We start from the raw sequence: 18214 nt of genomic DNA, 5'->3' as shown, positions 1-18214 counted from the left end.
GTCTCATTTCTTAGTCTTGCAATTCTGTAATCTTAAACTGGATATTTTGTATAATACTTATATATTACAGTAGTCTATACTGTAAGATATTAAAAATTTTATTTCCTCAGCATATTAGAATACCTCTGTAAAAATATGAACACCTGTTTCAGATAGTTGGTTTCTAATTTTGATCTTTTTTGGCCTGTATTTTATTTTGTTCACTCCTTAGCAACATGTGATGTGTGTGCATTTTCARTACAGCAGCTTTAAAGATAAGTCATTCCACCTTTATAAATCCATGGAAAAGAGCCATTTGTATTTTGGGGATGGCTAACATTTGCTAAAAAACAAAATCAAATTCACACAAAGTGTCTTTCTAGCTTGTCTTAGTCTTTASCTTTTCATTCTACAAGTACTTCTTTATCAAAACCAGATTAATTGATCTTGAAAGGCAAATTAACTTGTTTAAATGTCTTAAATTCAAGCTTTTTWACAATATTCCCATCATGGTAAGATTTTAGAAAATTATGTCTATTTTTACATGAAAATGTTGCCTTTTCCATAAAAAATTAATGAACAGCTGTAGAAGTTCATGTAAACAAAAATATATCTGTTTAGTGTCTTTTGCTGATTAGTCTTTTAACTAGCTATTCAAGAGAAAGAAAAATCCTCATCAGCAAAAAGCAAATAGTTGTTGGCTGRGAACCAAACATCAGCCTTTTAATGCAAAATTTCCCTTTAACTGATCGTTTATCTGGCTGCTGAAGTTCTTTGTTCCCCTTTTAGTACTCTGTTTCTTTTCTTTGTGCAACTAGCCAAATTCAGATTCAGTATAAATTAATTTTTTCAGTCCTCCTCTCCTTCTTCTTAACAATGTGAGTCTAAAATTAAAARTGGCAGTGTTTTACCTTGCCTGTTGAACACTGATTTTGTGCAGTATCTGATAACGTAACAAAGCCTTAGTGTGCAAATAGAAAGTGACACTGTTTTATACCAGCTTCCCTTTTACTAGCTCCAGATACCAATTAAACACATAAGGATTCCTGAAATGAGTGTAACTGGTAAAAAAGTTTTAAAAGATACTTTTTTGCATGGCATATGAGGCTTTAGAGTTAGCTCTCATGAAGTGAGCTATTTAAACAATCCTTGTGCCAATTAACTATTGTGATAGGAAATGTAATTGTATTCAATTAACAGCATTCATGAAGAAACCATCCACTGAAACAGAGGTTTAATTAAATATACGTGGCTAGAAAAACATTCCAGTAGAAAAAAAGCATGGATAAAATAAAGGTGGCTTTCAGTTTGGTGGCCAACAGCTTTAGATAAAGGGTTCATTGGTTCAGTCTGCCAGTATTCCATGAAAAGAGGCAGCCACATCAYCCCATGTCACTTTGCTCTGCTGCCTCAAATCTTTATTCTGTATTTTTATCAGAAGTGCTGAAGAATTAAGTTTTGATGAGCATGGATACTGGTTTTATCCAGTGCTAGAATGTAATTTTTAAAATATCCCTGTAGACATTTAAGACCTACAAATGAAAGAAACTTTCACCACCTTAGCCCAATCCAACACAACATTACTGAGAATGAGCATGATATGGTGAAGCTCAGGTCGCCTGTGGGCTGATGTGGGAAGGAAGGGTTTGCTGCTCTCAGCTGCAAAATRTGGCTTTATGCACAGATCTTCTAATTTTGCTAATGAATGTGTGTGCTGAGCCATCATCAGCTGGTAATGGGAATCTCGAGATGTGAAAAAACTSGTCAATTCACCTCAGGATCTACCAGCACCTTAGAAGAGCAGAGAGGATCTCCAGGCAGGCATCAATAAGAAAAAAATTCTACCATTATCCTGAGATTGTGTGTACTGTGGGGGAAAGCAGTCAGTCAGTCAGGAGATTTTTATTTGTTGCTTGTGGTTTTTTTGTTTCGTTGGGTTTTTTAAAAAGCTAGTTAATATTGCATTTAGAAAGTGTAAAACAAAGTTATCATTATTTGATTCCAATTTCTTGATACTAAATAAACACAGAACTTCTTATCTGAAGAGTTACAGCCTAAATAAACACTGTAAATCATAAATACTGATTCTGGTACAAAAATTCAATCTGTATTGATACACTACACAGGAATGAGAAAAATATTTACACATTGTAATTGCCTAAACTACACCCTGTTTATTACAACAAACTAACATTTGTGAGCGTGGTTTGTGTCAAGTATGTCCAAGCAGTGTCCATTGGCAAATGACGACTGTCTGGAGGGATAGCTAATCCTGAAATCAGCAGATCCTTCAGCATGGTCAGGTTTGTGCACCAAGAGAAAAATGGAGAAGTGGAAAATGAAGGCGTTCGTGAAGCAGTTTAAAATGGCAGACAGTGTTAAGACAAGGATTAAAAACAGATGAGATGGTGGAAGAGGTGAGATGAAGTTGTGCTGATACGAACTGGAACGGTAAATGTGAGAGTGGTGTAACAAGGTTCACTGGTAAGGTACACTTCAGCATTCAGTGCATAGAGAGCAGAGTCAGACAAAACTGCCAGGGAGAGCCTTTCATGGAGTCAGGAGATCCACAGATTCCTCAGAGAGGAGTGTGGCTGCAGCTGGATCTGGGCTTAGTCCCAGATGTGATCAATGGTTTATGTCTWAAGGATTATTTGTATATGTGCAGTCAATCTTTTTATCTCTTAGCTAATATTTCAACAGTTCAGCACTCCTATTCCCAATTCACTTACTCCGTGTCTGATGTGATAAGGATTTGCTCAACCTTGAGGAGTAATCATGAGAGGTATCCCTACTCAAGGTGAGATTCTGGGTGCAGCCTGCTGCCATGCAGGAGAGCTCAGCAGGCCCTGGAGTGCCACTATTTTTGGGCTAAGAGGAGTGAGTGACTTAAAGTCATTTTTGCAAACCCATTGTGCTTTGGTTGGTGTGTGCTCAAGTAGYCTTCAGCTGCTGAGCAAGATTTATGGCCATTGGCTACCTGTGTCCCCTGAGCCCAACTTGTGTACACACATCCAGATTGCCATTTTTGGCTATTGTTTAAAAAGAAAAGGGGGAGAGCACACCACCACACCTGCCTAATCACAGTATGAAATTGTGTGCTAATGGTTTTTTTAATATCATTTAGCTGCTGTAAAACAGATAGTAAATGTACATTTTAGTAGCATGACCATATTGTAAGATTGGATGGGTAAAGGTGATGAGCTATAAAAGAGTAAGCCTTTGTTTAAATGCATATATCTCTTCATAATGAGCAGAATTAGCAAGGGAAATTACATAAAACGAATGAAAGTTAAATAGATTTTTGTTCAAGTCTGATAAAATTATTTTCCGGTTGTGAAGTCTCTCCTTTCAACTAAAGCATGCTACACTTGGGATTTATTTTCAAATTGGCAGTCAGAAATGAGAAACATGAAGGGGTACATTTTCCAAGTGATTAGTGGGAGGTATGCAAACAAATCCTATTATTTCTTAGTGGGATTAGAGCACATACCTTCCATACACTGCTTTGAAGAATTCCCCTTTAGCATTSTTCCAGACTTCTAGCTGAAAAAATAGCTGTAATAGTAAATTTGGTAGAAGAAAAGCATTTGGAACATAACTAGTTTGGTTATGACTAAAAAGCAAAAGAACATAGAAAGTATCTGCTAATAATTGTGGAGAAGTAAGGTAAAATAACCCTGACCTATATAACTGCCTCACTTTTAACTGGAGATGCTTCTTAGGTTTCTCTCTGTGTTGTCCAAACATTTCTGTTGACTGAACATTTGAGTTCAGCAGGCTTGAATGAATCTTCTGCACCGCCTAGAGCCAGTAGAGCTTTGATATCTCTGCTCAAGATTACGTATTTTCCTATCTCATATAATKTAATTTTTTTCAGCTTGTGGAATTTCCAGTAGCTGAGCACTAAATTGTTACTCAAACAAAAAAATTGGTCTTTACAAGATAGTTTTGTAGTGCTTATGAAACTATTTTTCATCCTCTAATCCTAGTTTATGTTAATAATATGATGTAAGATCCGAAATGATGTGTTATTTGGAGGCTTTTCATTAGTCCAGGGATGCCAGAGACAAGTTGTGTACCATTCATTTAAATTATTCATATCCTTTTACTTACTAGCTAGTGAATTTCCACTAACGAAGTGTCAGTGGTTTGCCATGAGACTGCTCCTTCATGAATATCTATTGGCTCAAAGCACAAAATTTGAGGTACATATATGGCACTTACAGGGACTTTATAGAGCAAATTTAGGGGCAGGGGCAGGTGTGTTATCTTCAGCTCCATCACTGAAGTGTCAGCTTTCTGCTTTCTAATAAACCTTTTCCTTCCAAAGGGGAGGAAACATAAGTCAAACTTGTCACAATATTCAGAAGTTTTTGAAGTGTATGGTTTACTCTGCCTTAGCCTGAAACCCAAGATGACTTTATGAACTTGCAGTTTTGTTATGTCTTCATTTTAAGGTTATACTACACTTAGCATGAGCATGCTATTCCCTCTATCTCCAATGGAAATGTAAAATTCTCAATTATTTTCCTAAATATTTTAACTGTATGGCATGAATTAAATTGAAGATTGTTTTAAGATGCGTGCCCACTGACTTTGCTGAACTGTCATCCTTTTGGGAAGAAAACAGAATAGGTTTGTATCATTTTCAGAAGAGAAAAAAAATTGCATCTGCCGGTTTATTCTTATTTCTGAATAACCCATGACAAGCCATGACTTATCRCAATGCTCTGTTTTTGCCTTTGCTCGCTTCAGCAGTTCATTTTGTTTCCGTATGTTTTTTCAGTTCTCAGGATGGCTTACGTGATTCCCCCCTCAGCTCCATCTCCAGCAGTGACTATGAGAGTGTTTCTGTCACTACATGTAGTCTCTCCAGCATATACGCTCTGAGGTAATAACATCACTTCGCAGTCAGATTTGACGAATGGTATTGACTTATGCTTGGTTAAAAATTTTCATTGAATTGATCAAGTGACAGCAACACTTCTGAGTATTCTTCCTTTTGAACAGCAGGTGCTTTTTGGTTTGTTTTTTTTTTTTTTTTTAACTTACCAGCTTTCTTCAGTGCTGTGACAACTGTGAGGCAACTATTTATGGAAAAGTTTTCAATACATACAGGAATCACTTACATATGTCCATATTCTCGCTTTTGTTTATCCATATAGTTCTTAGGAGACACCTCAGGTTGTACCTTGAAAAATGTTCCAGATATGTTTCTTAACTAGCCCTCACCTTTCTAGAAAACATGTTTTCTCCATTTTGTTTTGCCTAGTAAAATAMAGGAACATTCCATCTGACAATATTGTAACCTACACCCTGTTGCTGGTCAACATTGGTAAGAATACAGTGAAGAACTGCTTCTGACTTCACAGAATATTCTGAGTTGCAAGGGGCCCACAGGGGTTGKGGAGTTCAGTTCTTAAGTGATTGGCCCATACAGGGATTGAAACCACAACCTTGGTGTTATTAGCAATACTATTTTATGTTGTTGTCTTCTGAACCTGCATGCGAGTTGTAACTCTAGGTTTTTTCAAAGCACTTAATGAGAGTGGTGGTGGGGGGGGAATTCATTTAGGGCAGAAAAATGTAACTAAACATAAAAATGAGATCTTTGTGGTTGTCATTGTTAGCATAACATACATGTATGCATTGTATTGCATACACTGTATGCAATAACACTTTTACTCTGGTACRGACAGATTGAAATACCATTGCTTCAGCTGTTGTAGATCATCCTGCGCTTCTTCTTGCCCCCTCTTTTTCATGTATTTTTCTCTCCCCAGCACTTCATTTGAACTTCAGGATTTTCAAATTTCATCTAGGTTTAAGCATAAAAAGAGGACATAAAAAGGCTTTTCTAATACCGATGGATGCAATRCTACAAATAATGATAGGATGTTTTTTAGGATGTACCTGTCTTCAAGTTCATTTTTTTAGCACTTCCTATTTTTAAAATAAGGCAGAAAGATGCCACAAAGCTGTTTTTCATTGTTTCAATTTTGAGATACATTTCCTTTTGACTGTTCCTTATGCAAAACCCAATTTACCTGCATGCAGCAGTTGTGCTGTTCCAAATACTGTGTACATCAAAGGCTGTTTCATGCAGGGCTGTCTGAATAGATGGTAGATGTGACCTCAGTTACTCTTCAGGAATAACTGGAGCAGTAAGAATAAGTCTTGATTAGATGCACCACCTCTTTTGAAGGCCTTACTGTGCTACCTTCGTACATCAGTGTTGCAGTTGCTACTGTATTGATGTTTAGGTGAATGAAAGTTGATTTACAATTTGTACATGTGCCTTTGTGCTCTTGGCCACTGAACTGTAGCATTGCATCATCCCTGAGTGGTTTGATGAAATCTGAGTTGCCTGTTTTTCTGCATCTGATGCATATTACTAGAGATGTAGCTATTGTAGTTGGTGGCCCAATAAAACAAAACTTGCCAAGTGCCTGCTTGACTGTAATGACAGGAGTTTTCCCTTTTGCAAGACTTAGTTTAAAAGCAGTTTAAACTTCTTTTAATGACTCCTTTTAATGAAGTAAAAGAAAAGGAAAAGCTCACAAGTCTTATCTGCTTGGCAGTAGTATGTTCCTAGTTCTTTGTGCATAAAAATGTAATATTCAGTACATCTATTTGTATAGAGTAGAGCATGTTATTTTTAAGGTGCTCCCGGTTCTCTCTTTAGAAAGTTTTATTTGGCTATTAAACAATGCTATTAAACAATACTTTGGCCATTAAACTTCTCTGGAGTTGCATTATTTGTTTACTACAATGAACATGTTCCTTACAAAGACACTAAATGTGAACTAAAATGTTCTTTTCTGAAATAACTGTGTTTCCCATGATGCCATATRCATATCCAAAATAGTACCTAATCTGGGGTTTGTTTCTTTTTCCTGCAAAATATGCCATTTTAATGTACTTAATTTTTTGCTGTTTTCACTTAACAACAATTAGACATTAAATGTAACATTTGCGATTTTATCTGAAAAATAATTGACTAAACATAGAATTCTTGAAATACATTTATGTGGCCTTTCAGCCTCCTGTGAATCATAAACAATTCCTTGTACTATTCAGTAATCAGTATTGAGGCTGACAGTCATGTTGTTAGATTGCAGCATGCTTGGGAATAACTTGAGAAAATTTAGCTGTGATAGCAAAACCTGTTTAACTGCAGTAGCAGTGTTGAACTAATAGTATATTAAATAGCATAGATGGAATTGATTTCTAACAATGAAGTATTGTGCATGTGGAATTCTGTGTATGTATACATTTATTGTTTTCCAAATGGAGAACCAGGGTGAAAATTCCCACTCTTTGGATCCCAGAGCACCGTTCAACCCATGGATCATTGCTTGCCATTTTGGTTTTTATTGAGAGGGAAAAGCTTTTAGGACTTTAAGGAGCCACTTGGGAGCAGTTTACWAGGCTGCTTCAAGTCAGTCTGTGATTTACTACTTCAGACTTCTTCTTCATCAACCAATGCTGTGTAATTTTTTTTGAAGCTATGTTCATCCCACCTAATTTTAGGCACCAAACTCACACGCCTAAATTTGGAGCTCCTGAAGGTTCCCCATTTAGTCACTAGACAGGAGCGGAAACCTCAATTTGTTGAAATGCATCTGGGCTGAAGGTTTTCAGTCTCAAATGAGAACTGTGGTTGCATACTTTGATTACTGGCAGTTTACACAGTAATTTGAAAAGAATTTTAAAACTTAGCTCAAGGTTCCTAGAACACAAATKGAGAGAAAAATAAAGGTACAAAAGGCTTCTCATATGGTTTTGCTAAGGAAAGTTTGATGGTTTCATTGGCACCTGATCTGTCTAGAAGGTTCTTCTGTCTAGTCTCAGAGGTCTGGTGGTCAAGCAGTTAAATGTTCAGCCCAGTTCAGAAGAGAATTTTTTTTTGCAAAATGTTCATTAGCAGTATCCAGACTTGAGGTACCCATACCAGTAATCAGCTTTCTCAGCAAAGAATAAACGTATTCTATATATTTTTTTAAGTTTCCAATAAACTGTTTTTATGCAGGCTTTGAAGGCTTCTTTGAATGCAGAAGTCTTTTGTATATCAGTGTGACTCTGAAATAACACTGCTGACTGGAGTGAAAATTGCCCTACAGCAGGGAAGTGGCAATTGGTCCATTGATTATAGTAGCTCCAGGAAGAAACAGCCATCCAGTTTTTTCTTTTTAATGGTTTCTTTCCATAAATGTTATTTTTAGAACCATTTTTAATATGACTATAACTTACTAAATTGTAAACAGGCAGCTAATAAAATACACTGCTGAAATCTTACCTTGTTCAAAGCAGTAAAATCAGAAGTTTTTAAAAATCAACTGCAGGAACTTGTCAGCTCTCAACATGTGTTTGAATGACTGGACAAGATCCTGACATAGCCATTGATTTGACTGGAAACCTAAGTGAAGCCTCTTCATCTGCTAACAGAATCGAGAGGCCTTGATATGCTTAAAGATTGGCTCTCWGTTCTTTGAAAGACTGGAGCTAGAAATCTCAAGAAAACTGTTGCTTTGGGAATGATGAGGAAAAGTAAGTGAGACAACAGAAGAAGGTAGTTAAAATTAGTTGATTTCAAATCTCATTGGAGTTTTTGATGTAAGAGTGCCAGGGAGGAAGAAATAGTSATGTATCTGTGTTGGAGTGTTTGCCTGCCTAGAGTAAACTTTACATGGTAAACTTTGTTTAAGGTCATAAAGAGCCAATWAATGAGAACTTTAAATATAAATAATCACCCTTAAAACTAACCTTAATGTTACACTGGATTTCCCTAGTCAACAGGTTTGGGGTCTATTTAGATAGGTCACTGCAGCTGAAATACTGGTGTTTTGTGGTATATTCTTCTACTGTTTTAAGCACTTAAAAAATTGGTGGTGAAGTTTTAGCCCTTGGCTTACAGTCTGTAAAAGGCAATATCTGCAATGAATTGTGACTCAAGCTTCTGCCAAAACAGCAAGACTTTGCCGGCAATTAGAGTGGGATATTTATCTGGATATTTCTGTTACAATATCTGTATTTGTGTATATGTGGGCAGACACTGATCTTCTAGTGCAAAATATTTCTTTGTTATATGAAGATGAAACCTCCTCTGGTACAACTTGTCCTCTTCATGTGTCTCCTTGTGGAGAGCCAGCCTCCACCCTTTTTAGAGTCGCTCAATTTACCRTGATGAGGTCCCCTGGAGCCTTCTCCAGGGAATAAAATACTGAATTTCTTCAGTCTCTCCCTGTAGGACAGGTTCTCCATCATCTTCATGGCCCTTTTTCGAATGCTTTCCWGTCTGTCTTTCWCTTTYCTTGAACTGTGGAGACCACARCTGGACACAGGAGTACTCCASGTGTGGYCTGACAAGCTCTTGGTAGTTTGGGTWGGTCSCATCTCTCATCTCTGCAAGTGGTGCCTCTGTGGGAGATCCCAGCATCCCATTTGCCTTCATTGCTGCAGCAGCTTCACCACTGACTCCTGTTCAGTGCTGTGCACCAGGACCCCCAGGTCCCCTCAGCGAGGGATCCCAGCCTGTTCCAGACTCTTTGGTGTCGTCACTGCTGCAGGACCTTGTGCTTGTCTCTGTTAAACTCCACACTCTTCTTGCCAGCTCACTCTTCCAGCCTGTCCTGGTCTGGGAGATGGCTTTCCCTTCCACCTCCAGCACCCAGTGTGGTGTCAGCAGCAAACCTGGTGATGGTGCTCACGTCTTGTCACCCAGATTGTTTTGGCAATGCTGAATGTGAGAGGCCCAATGTCCATCCCAGCGGATACCCACTTGTGGCAGGCAGCAAACCCGAGTTTAGACCACTGGTCATCTAACAGACYAAGAAAAATTCTTCTGGGTGAACAGTTTCTTACAGAAGCAGGTTTTATACTTTGCTTTCTTATCAGTAGAACTCAGTGCCTTGAGAAGGATTCAAGAATGAAAAAGAACTTGGTTATTCTCCAGGACTGTGACTTATGGTAGGAGAATTCAGTTCTTTCATCTCATGGTCCAGAGCTTAAGCTATCAAAGCTGCAGTACAAATTACATGTTTGCAGGTTTTAAACACAGATCACAGCTTCTCTGGGGATCTTGGAGTTCGTAGTGTGGAGGACAACAAATACATTAACAATGCATTTTAGTTGAGGTGTCAGTCTACCTAATCAGCTCTGTCTCCAGTTCTTCTGCCTTGCACTTTTACCTTTGTTAACCTCATCAGGTTACTTKGAAGCTATGCAAAATGACAGATTCATTCTGCATTAATGTTTGGTACTGTCATTTTTGCTTTGATCAGTGCATTACTGTAGATTTTCTTTYTCCTTTTCTTCTGTAGAGCTCCTCTTTATGGAGAGACTGCTCATAACCAGAAAAAGGCTGTTGGTAATAGCTTTACATGTACTGTACTGGAGTCCTGGAAATAAAGAGCTCGCTGAGCAGAGCTGTAGGAAGAGAAAGGGGTTTATTCCTTGAGCAAATTGGAATGACTTCCAGTATAAATGCTGTTCCTGCCTAATGATTTTGAACTACAAGCTCTGTGTGTGTGTCGTAGGCACTGAGAGTCTGTGCTTTTTTGCACAGCCCTGTCACTCAAGCAGTGTGAGGGCAGTATTAATGCAGTCATAAACAGGCTGCTGTATACAGTCTTTTTGTTTTGCTGCAAAATCCCTTGCCCCAACAAGCAGCTGAGCAGTACCAGCAAAACAAAAAAGTCAGCGCTGAGGTCTGTCAGCTTTAGCTTATGATTTTAGTCAGTGAGACATATGTGACTGAAGCAGATGTCTCTGGGTTTTCACTGCCAGGGTTCTTCTTGATGTRTTTCATGCCTATCTTGTTCTTCACCTTGCAAGACAAAAAAAAAATTAATCTCCAAATGGTGCAGCATTTTCTAAGCCATGGTGTTCCTTTCTAAGGTCTTCTATGAGGTATTTCATATTTTATGCATATCTTTTTCTTTAGTAACAAGCAAYTGGATGCAGATTTTATTTTTTCCAAGGAATAACCCAGGCAGCTAGTGTTAACAAGTGCTTGCTACAGTGGGAAGGTGAAAATTCAGTTGTTAGAAGTTTTTTGGTCTTTCCCTATTAAAATTRTAAACTTCATATTTTGGAGGTGTTAAAATGTTTGATGTGGTTGAAGTAAATATAGAATATATTTCTCTCTGTGTAAATCAAGTAAAATAGGGCAATATTTTAGGCTGACTAGCATCAGTGGCAGAGCAGTAAGACTGTTCTAGCAAAATTGGTAGACACCCCACAATTTGCCATTTGGGGGCTGTATTCCAAGTGCCATATCAAACATACCGTATGGCTGGGGACTGGCACRAAGTGATCATAATGGCTTTGTGCTCTTGTTTCTACATAGCTCAGTTGCAATTTTCATTTTTGGCAATTTGGCCACAATTATAATCATTTTCATTTTAGTGATGTGTAAAAAATCTGTTGTTGAATGTCACTTGGTGTTCCCTGTGATAGTAATAGAACAAAATTACTAGCTTTCAGAAATTAGGTTTTATTTCACAGATTAGGGTTTTTTTTTTCCCCAGTAAAACCCTTAGAATAGCATGTTTGGGAGTTTTCAGATTATGTGTAATTAAAATCACTATAGTAACTGCAGTTTTTGCARAGTTTTTGTCTGTGCCTAAAGATACATTGTAAAACCACAATTAGACTGGAGGAAAAAAGAGATGATTTCCTCATACTTACAGCAGCATTGAAGGTGAAAAATAAAGAGAAAGCTATCTTTTCTAATTAAAATTTTGAGGTTTCACCTAATACTTTAATTAGCTTTTCTCAGCTTTGACTCCCACGGCTAGATACGGAGTTACTGTGGGATTCTCCTAGACCCTAGGATGCATTAATGCTTCTGCTCATTCTGTATTATTTTTTGAGGGAACTGACAAAAGCAATATGAACACGTTGTRCTAATAAGCTTCCCTATCCCCCAGAGTTCCTCTTACTGGGAATTGTTTTTGAGGCTGCTTCTCCATCTCCATTTCTGCCATACACAAGAGCTGCAAGTCAAGAGTGGATCTGCAGGAATTGGGTGCTAAATTTACTCACTTGTTGCATTGTTGTGCAAAACTGTGCCTTGCCTATGGCAGAGGACATTGCTGAAGAGCTTTGTGAGATTACTCTTTGCCCTGAAATATTTGTATCAGGTATCCAAGTTCTGCCTGTCCTTTGTCAAGGTCTGGATAAAGTGTAAAAGCTTGGACTGATGGATCTCTATCCCTGTCTTGGATACCAGAGCTGAGTTTATGTACCTTTTCATCACAAGTGCTATTCTGTTTGTGGTTTTCACTTTGAGTTTTTCCAGTTCTGTATATATTTTAAGTTTAAATATTTCTGTGYTCTAATCTCATTTTATTTATCCTTTTGCAGTGTGAGTGAATGTTTGAGAGCTTTAAATGCAAGTTTCATTACAAGGAAGTGGTGGATAAAAATACCATGGTGGAATTGAAAAAGGTCATAGTAGAACCCAAGCAATATTCTAACTTCTTGGTTTTTCTCTTCTATTATTTCTTGAATTTCACAGTAACCTTTTCTTTCAGGTTTATTCCTATTGGTTTTAACTTTAGGAAAAATGGTAAATGTGGTACCTTGCAAGTGTCTGATGTTAAATTTGATGGTTAAAAGGCAACACTCTTGGTTACTAATGCTCTTTAATTATTTGCTCATGTGCACACTTACAGAATTTTTATCTATAATGACCAAGAAAGCTATTTGGGAGAGAGCACTGTTCAAGTTGATAATTTTTCACTGTCAGCGTTGTTTATTTTAATTTCCATTTAAAGTACTGTATCTYTATATCTGAGCCCAGTCCAGAGTGTTAATGAGTTTGAGTAAGCCGTAAGTTCTCCTAGGCTGAATTTCTTATAGTGGATCTATTTAGCAAGATGCTAAACAGCTTTAACAGCTGTGTTTTTGCAAAGTCCAAGTGAGAATGCTCTGCAGTTTGAGGTCTGAACAGCTGAGGAAAGATTCAAGATGTTCTTCCAGCAGAGTGGGCAGYTGCAGAAGCTGCCAGAGTCTGGAGCAGAAGTTGTTGCTGTTACTTTCAAATCCAGTAGAGTTCAATGCTCAGGATTTTTTCCTGACTGAAGATGCCACCTAGGACATATGGATAATCCTTTTAGCCAAACCCCTCATTTTAATTAGCCAGCCTCAGATTGCCCACCTCTATGGGGGCAAGAGAAGCTAAGAAYAGGCTTCTGCAAATCTTGCAGTGTAGGAAAAGTCATTCCCCCCACTGAGGAATTCAAAAGGTTGACAGCAGATGGGGCTTCTAGCACATGTCCTGTGAATKGAGCTGAGCATTGCTCATACATGTGATAACACTGTTGTCTGGTCAAGTCCAGTTCTTTTGGTGATTTCTAGCTAGATTTTATGCAGTTATATTAYTTGTTTCTCAAGAAAAAGTTCTGAAGCCTTGGTGTGCTTTAAGGGTGGATGTGTTGGTGGGTTTTTTTCATCCTCTTTAGCTGTTTCTCTTAGAGAGGAAATAGCTAAGGGATTACATTTTAAAACCCTCTTGACTTAATAAAATATTAGCGTTTAAAAGTCAAGAAATAAAGTTCTGCRTTAAAGCTTTTTTTAGTCTGCTTTAAATTTAGCTTCTGGGGTCATTCCATAAAACATAGTCCTCAGCTAAAAAACTATATTCTATATAATAGGACAAGTTCTGGCTTGGTTTGAAAGACTCTAAAATTGAGTGTGYGGCCACCCACCTCACTTAAAATAATTGTAAGAAGCCATGATTCTCAGTTATTCTTCCAACCATATCAAAACCTAGCACATGGTGAAACCAACAGGTTTTTGTCTATGTTTATTGTGTTTGTTGTGGGAATACCCAGAAAGAAATGCTAGAGGTACCTCAAAAAAGCAGTATGGAATGTAGGTTGGTCTTTTTTCTTACTGATATAGAAATTACATTTCTCTTATGTAAACCCCATAATTTTCCTCTTGTCATTCCCCATGTATGCAACCTTTGTCTTTCCTGAACTGTTGTGTTTGATCCTTTACATGGTCTTTGGAGTTGTTGTTTGTTCTTTTTAGCAAATTGGAACCCAGAGTTCATTGCTGCCTTATAAAGTAGAAGAGTAAGAGTAATAGCTTGGCTGACATATTAGTGGTGAGATTTCCAGTTACAGCCCACAGAAGTATCAGWGGGAGCAATGTATCAACTTGCTGAAGTTGTTTTAGAAATTGTATGCAATCAGTAATGTAGATTTGCCTGCAAAAGTTTTGGTTTGGGTTTTTTTATTTACCATAAGGATGAAAAATTTCAAATGTGAGAGAATCTTAAATATTGTAGATTGGATAAAAAGTGTGTATTATTGATGTCGTACACAGAGGCATAAGGCAGCCATTATGCTAAACTCTGAGCATAAAATGAAAGTTGGGAAGCTCGTGGTAATGTATTTTGAAGAATATTGAAAGAACTAGAACATTCTAAATATACCTATGTACAAGGGGAAATTCACTTAGAGGAGACATCTACACATGTATATATCATCAGTTAGTCAAAATGTGGGGTGTTAAATAGTGGACATGTGAGATCAGCTAGTGCAAATGAACTGATTTAATGTTAGTCCAAGGAACTGCACTGGTTTATAATTTGTAGACAGTCTGTTGTCAATTTTTAAATGAACTCTAATTTATATTTAAGAATCGGGATACTGACCCTTGAGAGTACAAACTCTCAACATGATTTACAGCTGTAGTGCTCTTCTGTGTAGAACATTTGGAATGTGTGAAATCACAGAACACGTTTTTGCAAAGCTTTCACATTTCCCTACTGTCAAGCATCTCACCTGCTACCATACWGCACTTACCAAACATTTGTAGAGAGCACCTTGCTCTTAAAGTGCATCTTAAAGTGTGTGAACCTCTGCATCAGAATGGTACCATTTAATGCAGGGATTTTGAATTCACTGTGAAATGGATTCACCAGCTTTAAATTCACACTACAGCAGGAAGGTGTTACCTGTTCTGTTGCAGAGTTACATTCTGCTTCTGCCCATGCTTGTGTAGTTTGCTGGAGATTTCCAGAGGAAATGAACAGGAATCCCTGATGTCACAGGTATTTGGATAACATAAATGGTAAGGTTAGCCACTGAATTATGTATTAACACTTTCCCAGCAAGCATTTGTAGTACTGTTTATAGAACAATAGAGTTTTCCTCTTAGACTTAGTTGGGATGAGTTTGTGTAGCTGAACCTTGAGCCCAGCCTGTTTACAGGCACCAATGACATTCTGAATATCAGTTGTTATTGAAGATCTTGCCTGAAATCAGAGGCTTAAAGGGTGGTCTTAATTTCCTTTCAAATGTGGTGATGTAATTGTTTCACATRTTTCTGTAAAAGAGGGATGGTCTTTAAGCTCTCTTCCAATCATTCTTCTCTTCCTAATCATTCTCTGATTCTATGATATAGAGTAGAATCTGTCTGTTGGGCTTTCCCCTTTGCAAGAAGTGACCCCCTATGGCTTTTGATTTAAGATTTTGAAAGACAAAGAAACAAAACCACTTCTTTTAAAAAGTTTTTTGTGATTATTTTAAAACATCAAAATTCAGTTGATTTTTTTTTGTATTCATTGTATTTGATACATAGAGCTTTTAAAGTCTGTCACTGCTGTACATTTAATGCATTTTTAAGATACTTTGAAGGTATGTTTGGGAATMATCAGAAATTCTTTCAGAGAATCTCATTCATTCTGCATTCATTCAGAGCAGATTTCAGGTTTAAAGCACCAAACATTTCTAGACTAATCTGAAAGGAGACATCTATGAGCGGACACAGATTTCTACAGCTGTTGACTATGTTTTGAGCACTAACCTGAAAAACTTAAATTTGGACCAACTTTAAATCAGTTGACTTTGATTGTTTGGTTTTACACTTTGCTGCTTTGGCTGGTTTTCGGTAAGTGTCAATGACCAACAAACACAGCCCAAAGCCTACGGTATTGTCGTGGGTTTAAACCTGATATTTTCCCAGTCTGAGTCACGGCACCAAAAATGTCGTGGTTTGGACTGTGCTGAAAGCCAAAAGCACCGTACCCACGACATTCTCTCCCTTCCCCCACCAGAGAGGGAGAAGGGAGAGAAAAAGCCCAATTAACACGAAAATTTATGGCTTTCAGATAACATAACCGAGAGAAAGATACGTATATGCTCCAGAGAATGGTCAGACAGGCTGAATAACTTAAGTTGCAAAATAGATTTATTACTACAAACTACTAAGAGTAGTACCGCACTGGGGAGGGGAACAAAGATAGGGAAAAATTTACAAGGAGAAGAAAAATAAAAACGGACATTTTAAGACACCTGTTATCCTTTCCAGGACCCGTCTTTTTCCCAGGTCCTCCCATCTCCACCCCACCATGTTTTTTTCCCGCACACACAGGGGACAGGAATGAAAGTCTGACATAGATCAAACCACTCATTACAGTTGTCGTCCAGCATCATAGGAGAAGTGTTCTTACAGCTCCAAGCTGTGGAAGTTTTTTTCCCAAGAAACAGTCAGTGTATAATTGCTGGTGGCAAGGGAGTATTTTCTTTACCTCGTAGGAGAAAGGAAAGAATGTCCTTCAAGGCCAAACTGCGTTGTTTCAGCAGCATGAGATCACTATCACAAACCTCCTGGCAGAACACAGCTTCTTCTAAGGATCCACTTACTTCAGACGTAGGGCGGGGGCATCTCCTCCTCCTCGCAGAACACATTTTCTTCGTAGCATCAACTCGCTTCAATTGTCATGGGGGGGCCAAGCCCCTTCCCCCTTTTTTGGCTCCTGATCAGTTCAGTCCAGTCCTCAAAGGCCAGGGTTTTTTTCCTCAGAGCAAGGTCGCTCTCCTTTTCTGTTCAGGTCTGTCATTGATGAAATAGTCTTTTTGAGAACAACTTATTTTCTCCATGCTCGAGAACCACAGCAACAGCACAGCAACCCATCCCATCTTCTCCCTACTGTGATCTTGGGTCTCCATTTTTCTTCTTACATTTCCTCACCCTCCTGCTCTGTTTTTCCCCAGTGCATGATACTAAAACTAAATACTAACAACCTAAAAGTTACAATGGCGGCCGCCCCTATCTTGTTTTGAGTTCTTCTTAAGTACAAGACAATACGTCATCACAGAGGTGTAACCAACCTGTGCAATTGGCCCAGGCCTGATGGGCAGCCTGTCCATCAACCTCAGAGCCATGATGGATTGGCTCTAAAACACAGGGGTAGGGCTCCTTTTGCTGGAGAAGAAGGAGAAAGCTTCTAGAACTTCCTCACAGGAGCCATTTTTGTGGTTTCTTGGTCCCATCCCCCCACCACCAAAAATCGGACCACGTAAAACCATGACAAGTATCACAGATAGCTACCTAAAATGTCTGGCCACTAATGAAAATGTCATTCATAACTTTCTTCTACAATCCTGTAGAATTGCTGCGTAAAGTCCGACTGCTACATAAACTGGCTCAGAAGAGGCAGTTGTATCCAAATGTATACAATTACAATATTAGCTTTTGTTTTCTTGTGCGTATTTGGCTAAATTTCAGAGTCAAGACTTTAGATGAGATAACCATTATAGAGATACACCTTGAAAGTGTTGAAAGAATCTTACTACTCTTCTGATGTTATAAATGAAATATAATTTGAAAAAGAGTGGCTGCAGCCAAGTTAAGCAAAAAGCTAATTCATTTTATCTGCCACAGGGTATTTGTTCCTTTATAAGCAGGTTTAATGTCTGGAATCAACCTTTGACATAAGATCTTGTTTCTTTCTATTCACCTTCAGATGTGTTAACTTTGCAATGTTTTTCAGTGTGAAAAATAAATACATAATAAGCATTGTATATATGATAAACATTTCACAATGAGAGTTCCATGTTTATCTTGGTGTTATCTCTTTGTAACTTAATTAGTTGGGTAATTCAAGRTTCCCTTCAACCAAGAAGTTGAGAAAAGGAGGACTTGACTCTAGCAGTGTATGGCAATTTGTATTCTGCAATGAAACATGATTCTGCAGATACTGACTGTGAAACATTCCAGATCCGAGCATAGTCTGACATTAATGAATTGCTTCCCAAATGTTTGGTGTTGGCTGAGAACGTTGATCCAAATTATCCATGGTAGACAGGCCAAGTAGGAAAGGTATTCCTTACGGAAAAAAAAAAGAAAAAGCTGGACCCTGTAGATCACATTTCAGGTTTGTTTTCTGTAATGTCAGTTCAAAAAATCATGAGATCTATTTGCATGGATG

General features: G+C 38.0%; 1 protein-coding gene across 4 annotated transcripts in view; it reads left to right on the top strand.

Moving 5' to 3' along the window:
- ZFYVE28 (zinc finger FYVE-type containing 28) overlaps window positions 1-18214 on the top strand; it is a 148550-nt gene that overhangs the window by 110670 nt on the left and 19666 nt on the right. For 2 of the 4 annotated variants that reach the window (XM_057374045.1, XM_057374044.1), the window contains exon 9: window positions 4769-4873. The exons of the other annotated variants lie outside the window; for them this stretch is intronic. In XM_057374045.1, the coding sequence (XP_057230028.1) occupies window positions 4769-4873 (105 nt within the window). The remainder of the gene's footprint in view (window positions 1-4768; window positions 4874-18214) is intronic. 4 annotated transcript variants of the gene reach the window in all.

Source organism: Malurus melanocephalus, unplaced genomic scaffold (assembly GCF_030028575.1).
Source record: "Malurus melanocephalus ecotype Western Australia unplaced genomic scaffold, MMel_1.1 scaffold_214, whole genome shotgun sequence".
Lineage (NCBI taxonomy): Eukaryota > Metazoa > Chordata > Aves > Passeriformes > Maluridae > Malurus > Malurus melanocephalus.
This window is presented reverse-complemented; position numbering and strand designations above follow the sequence as displayed.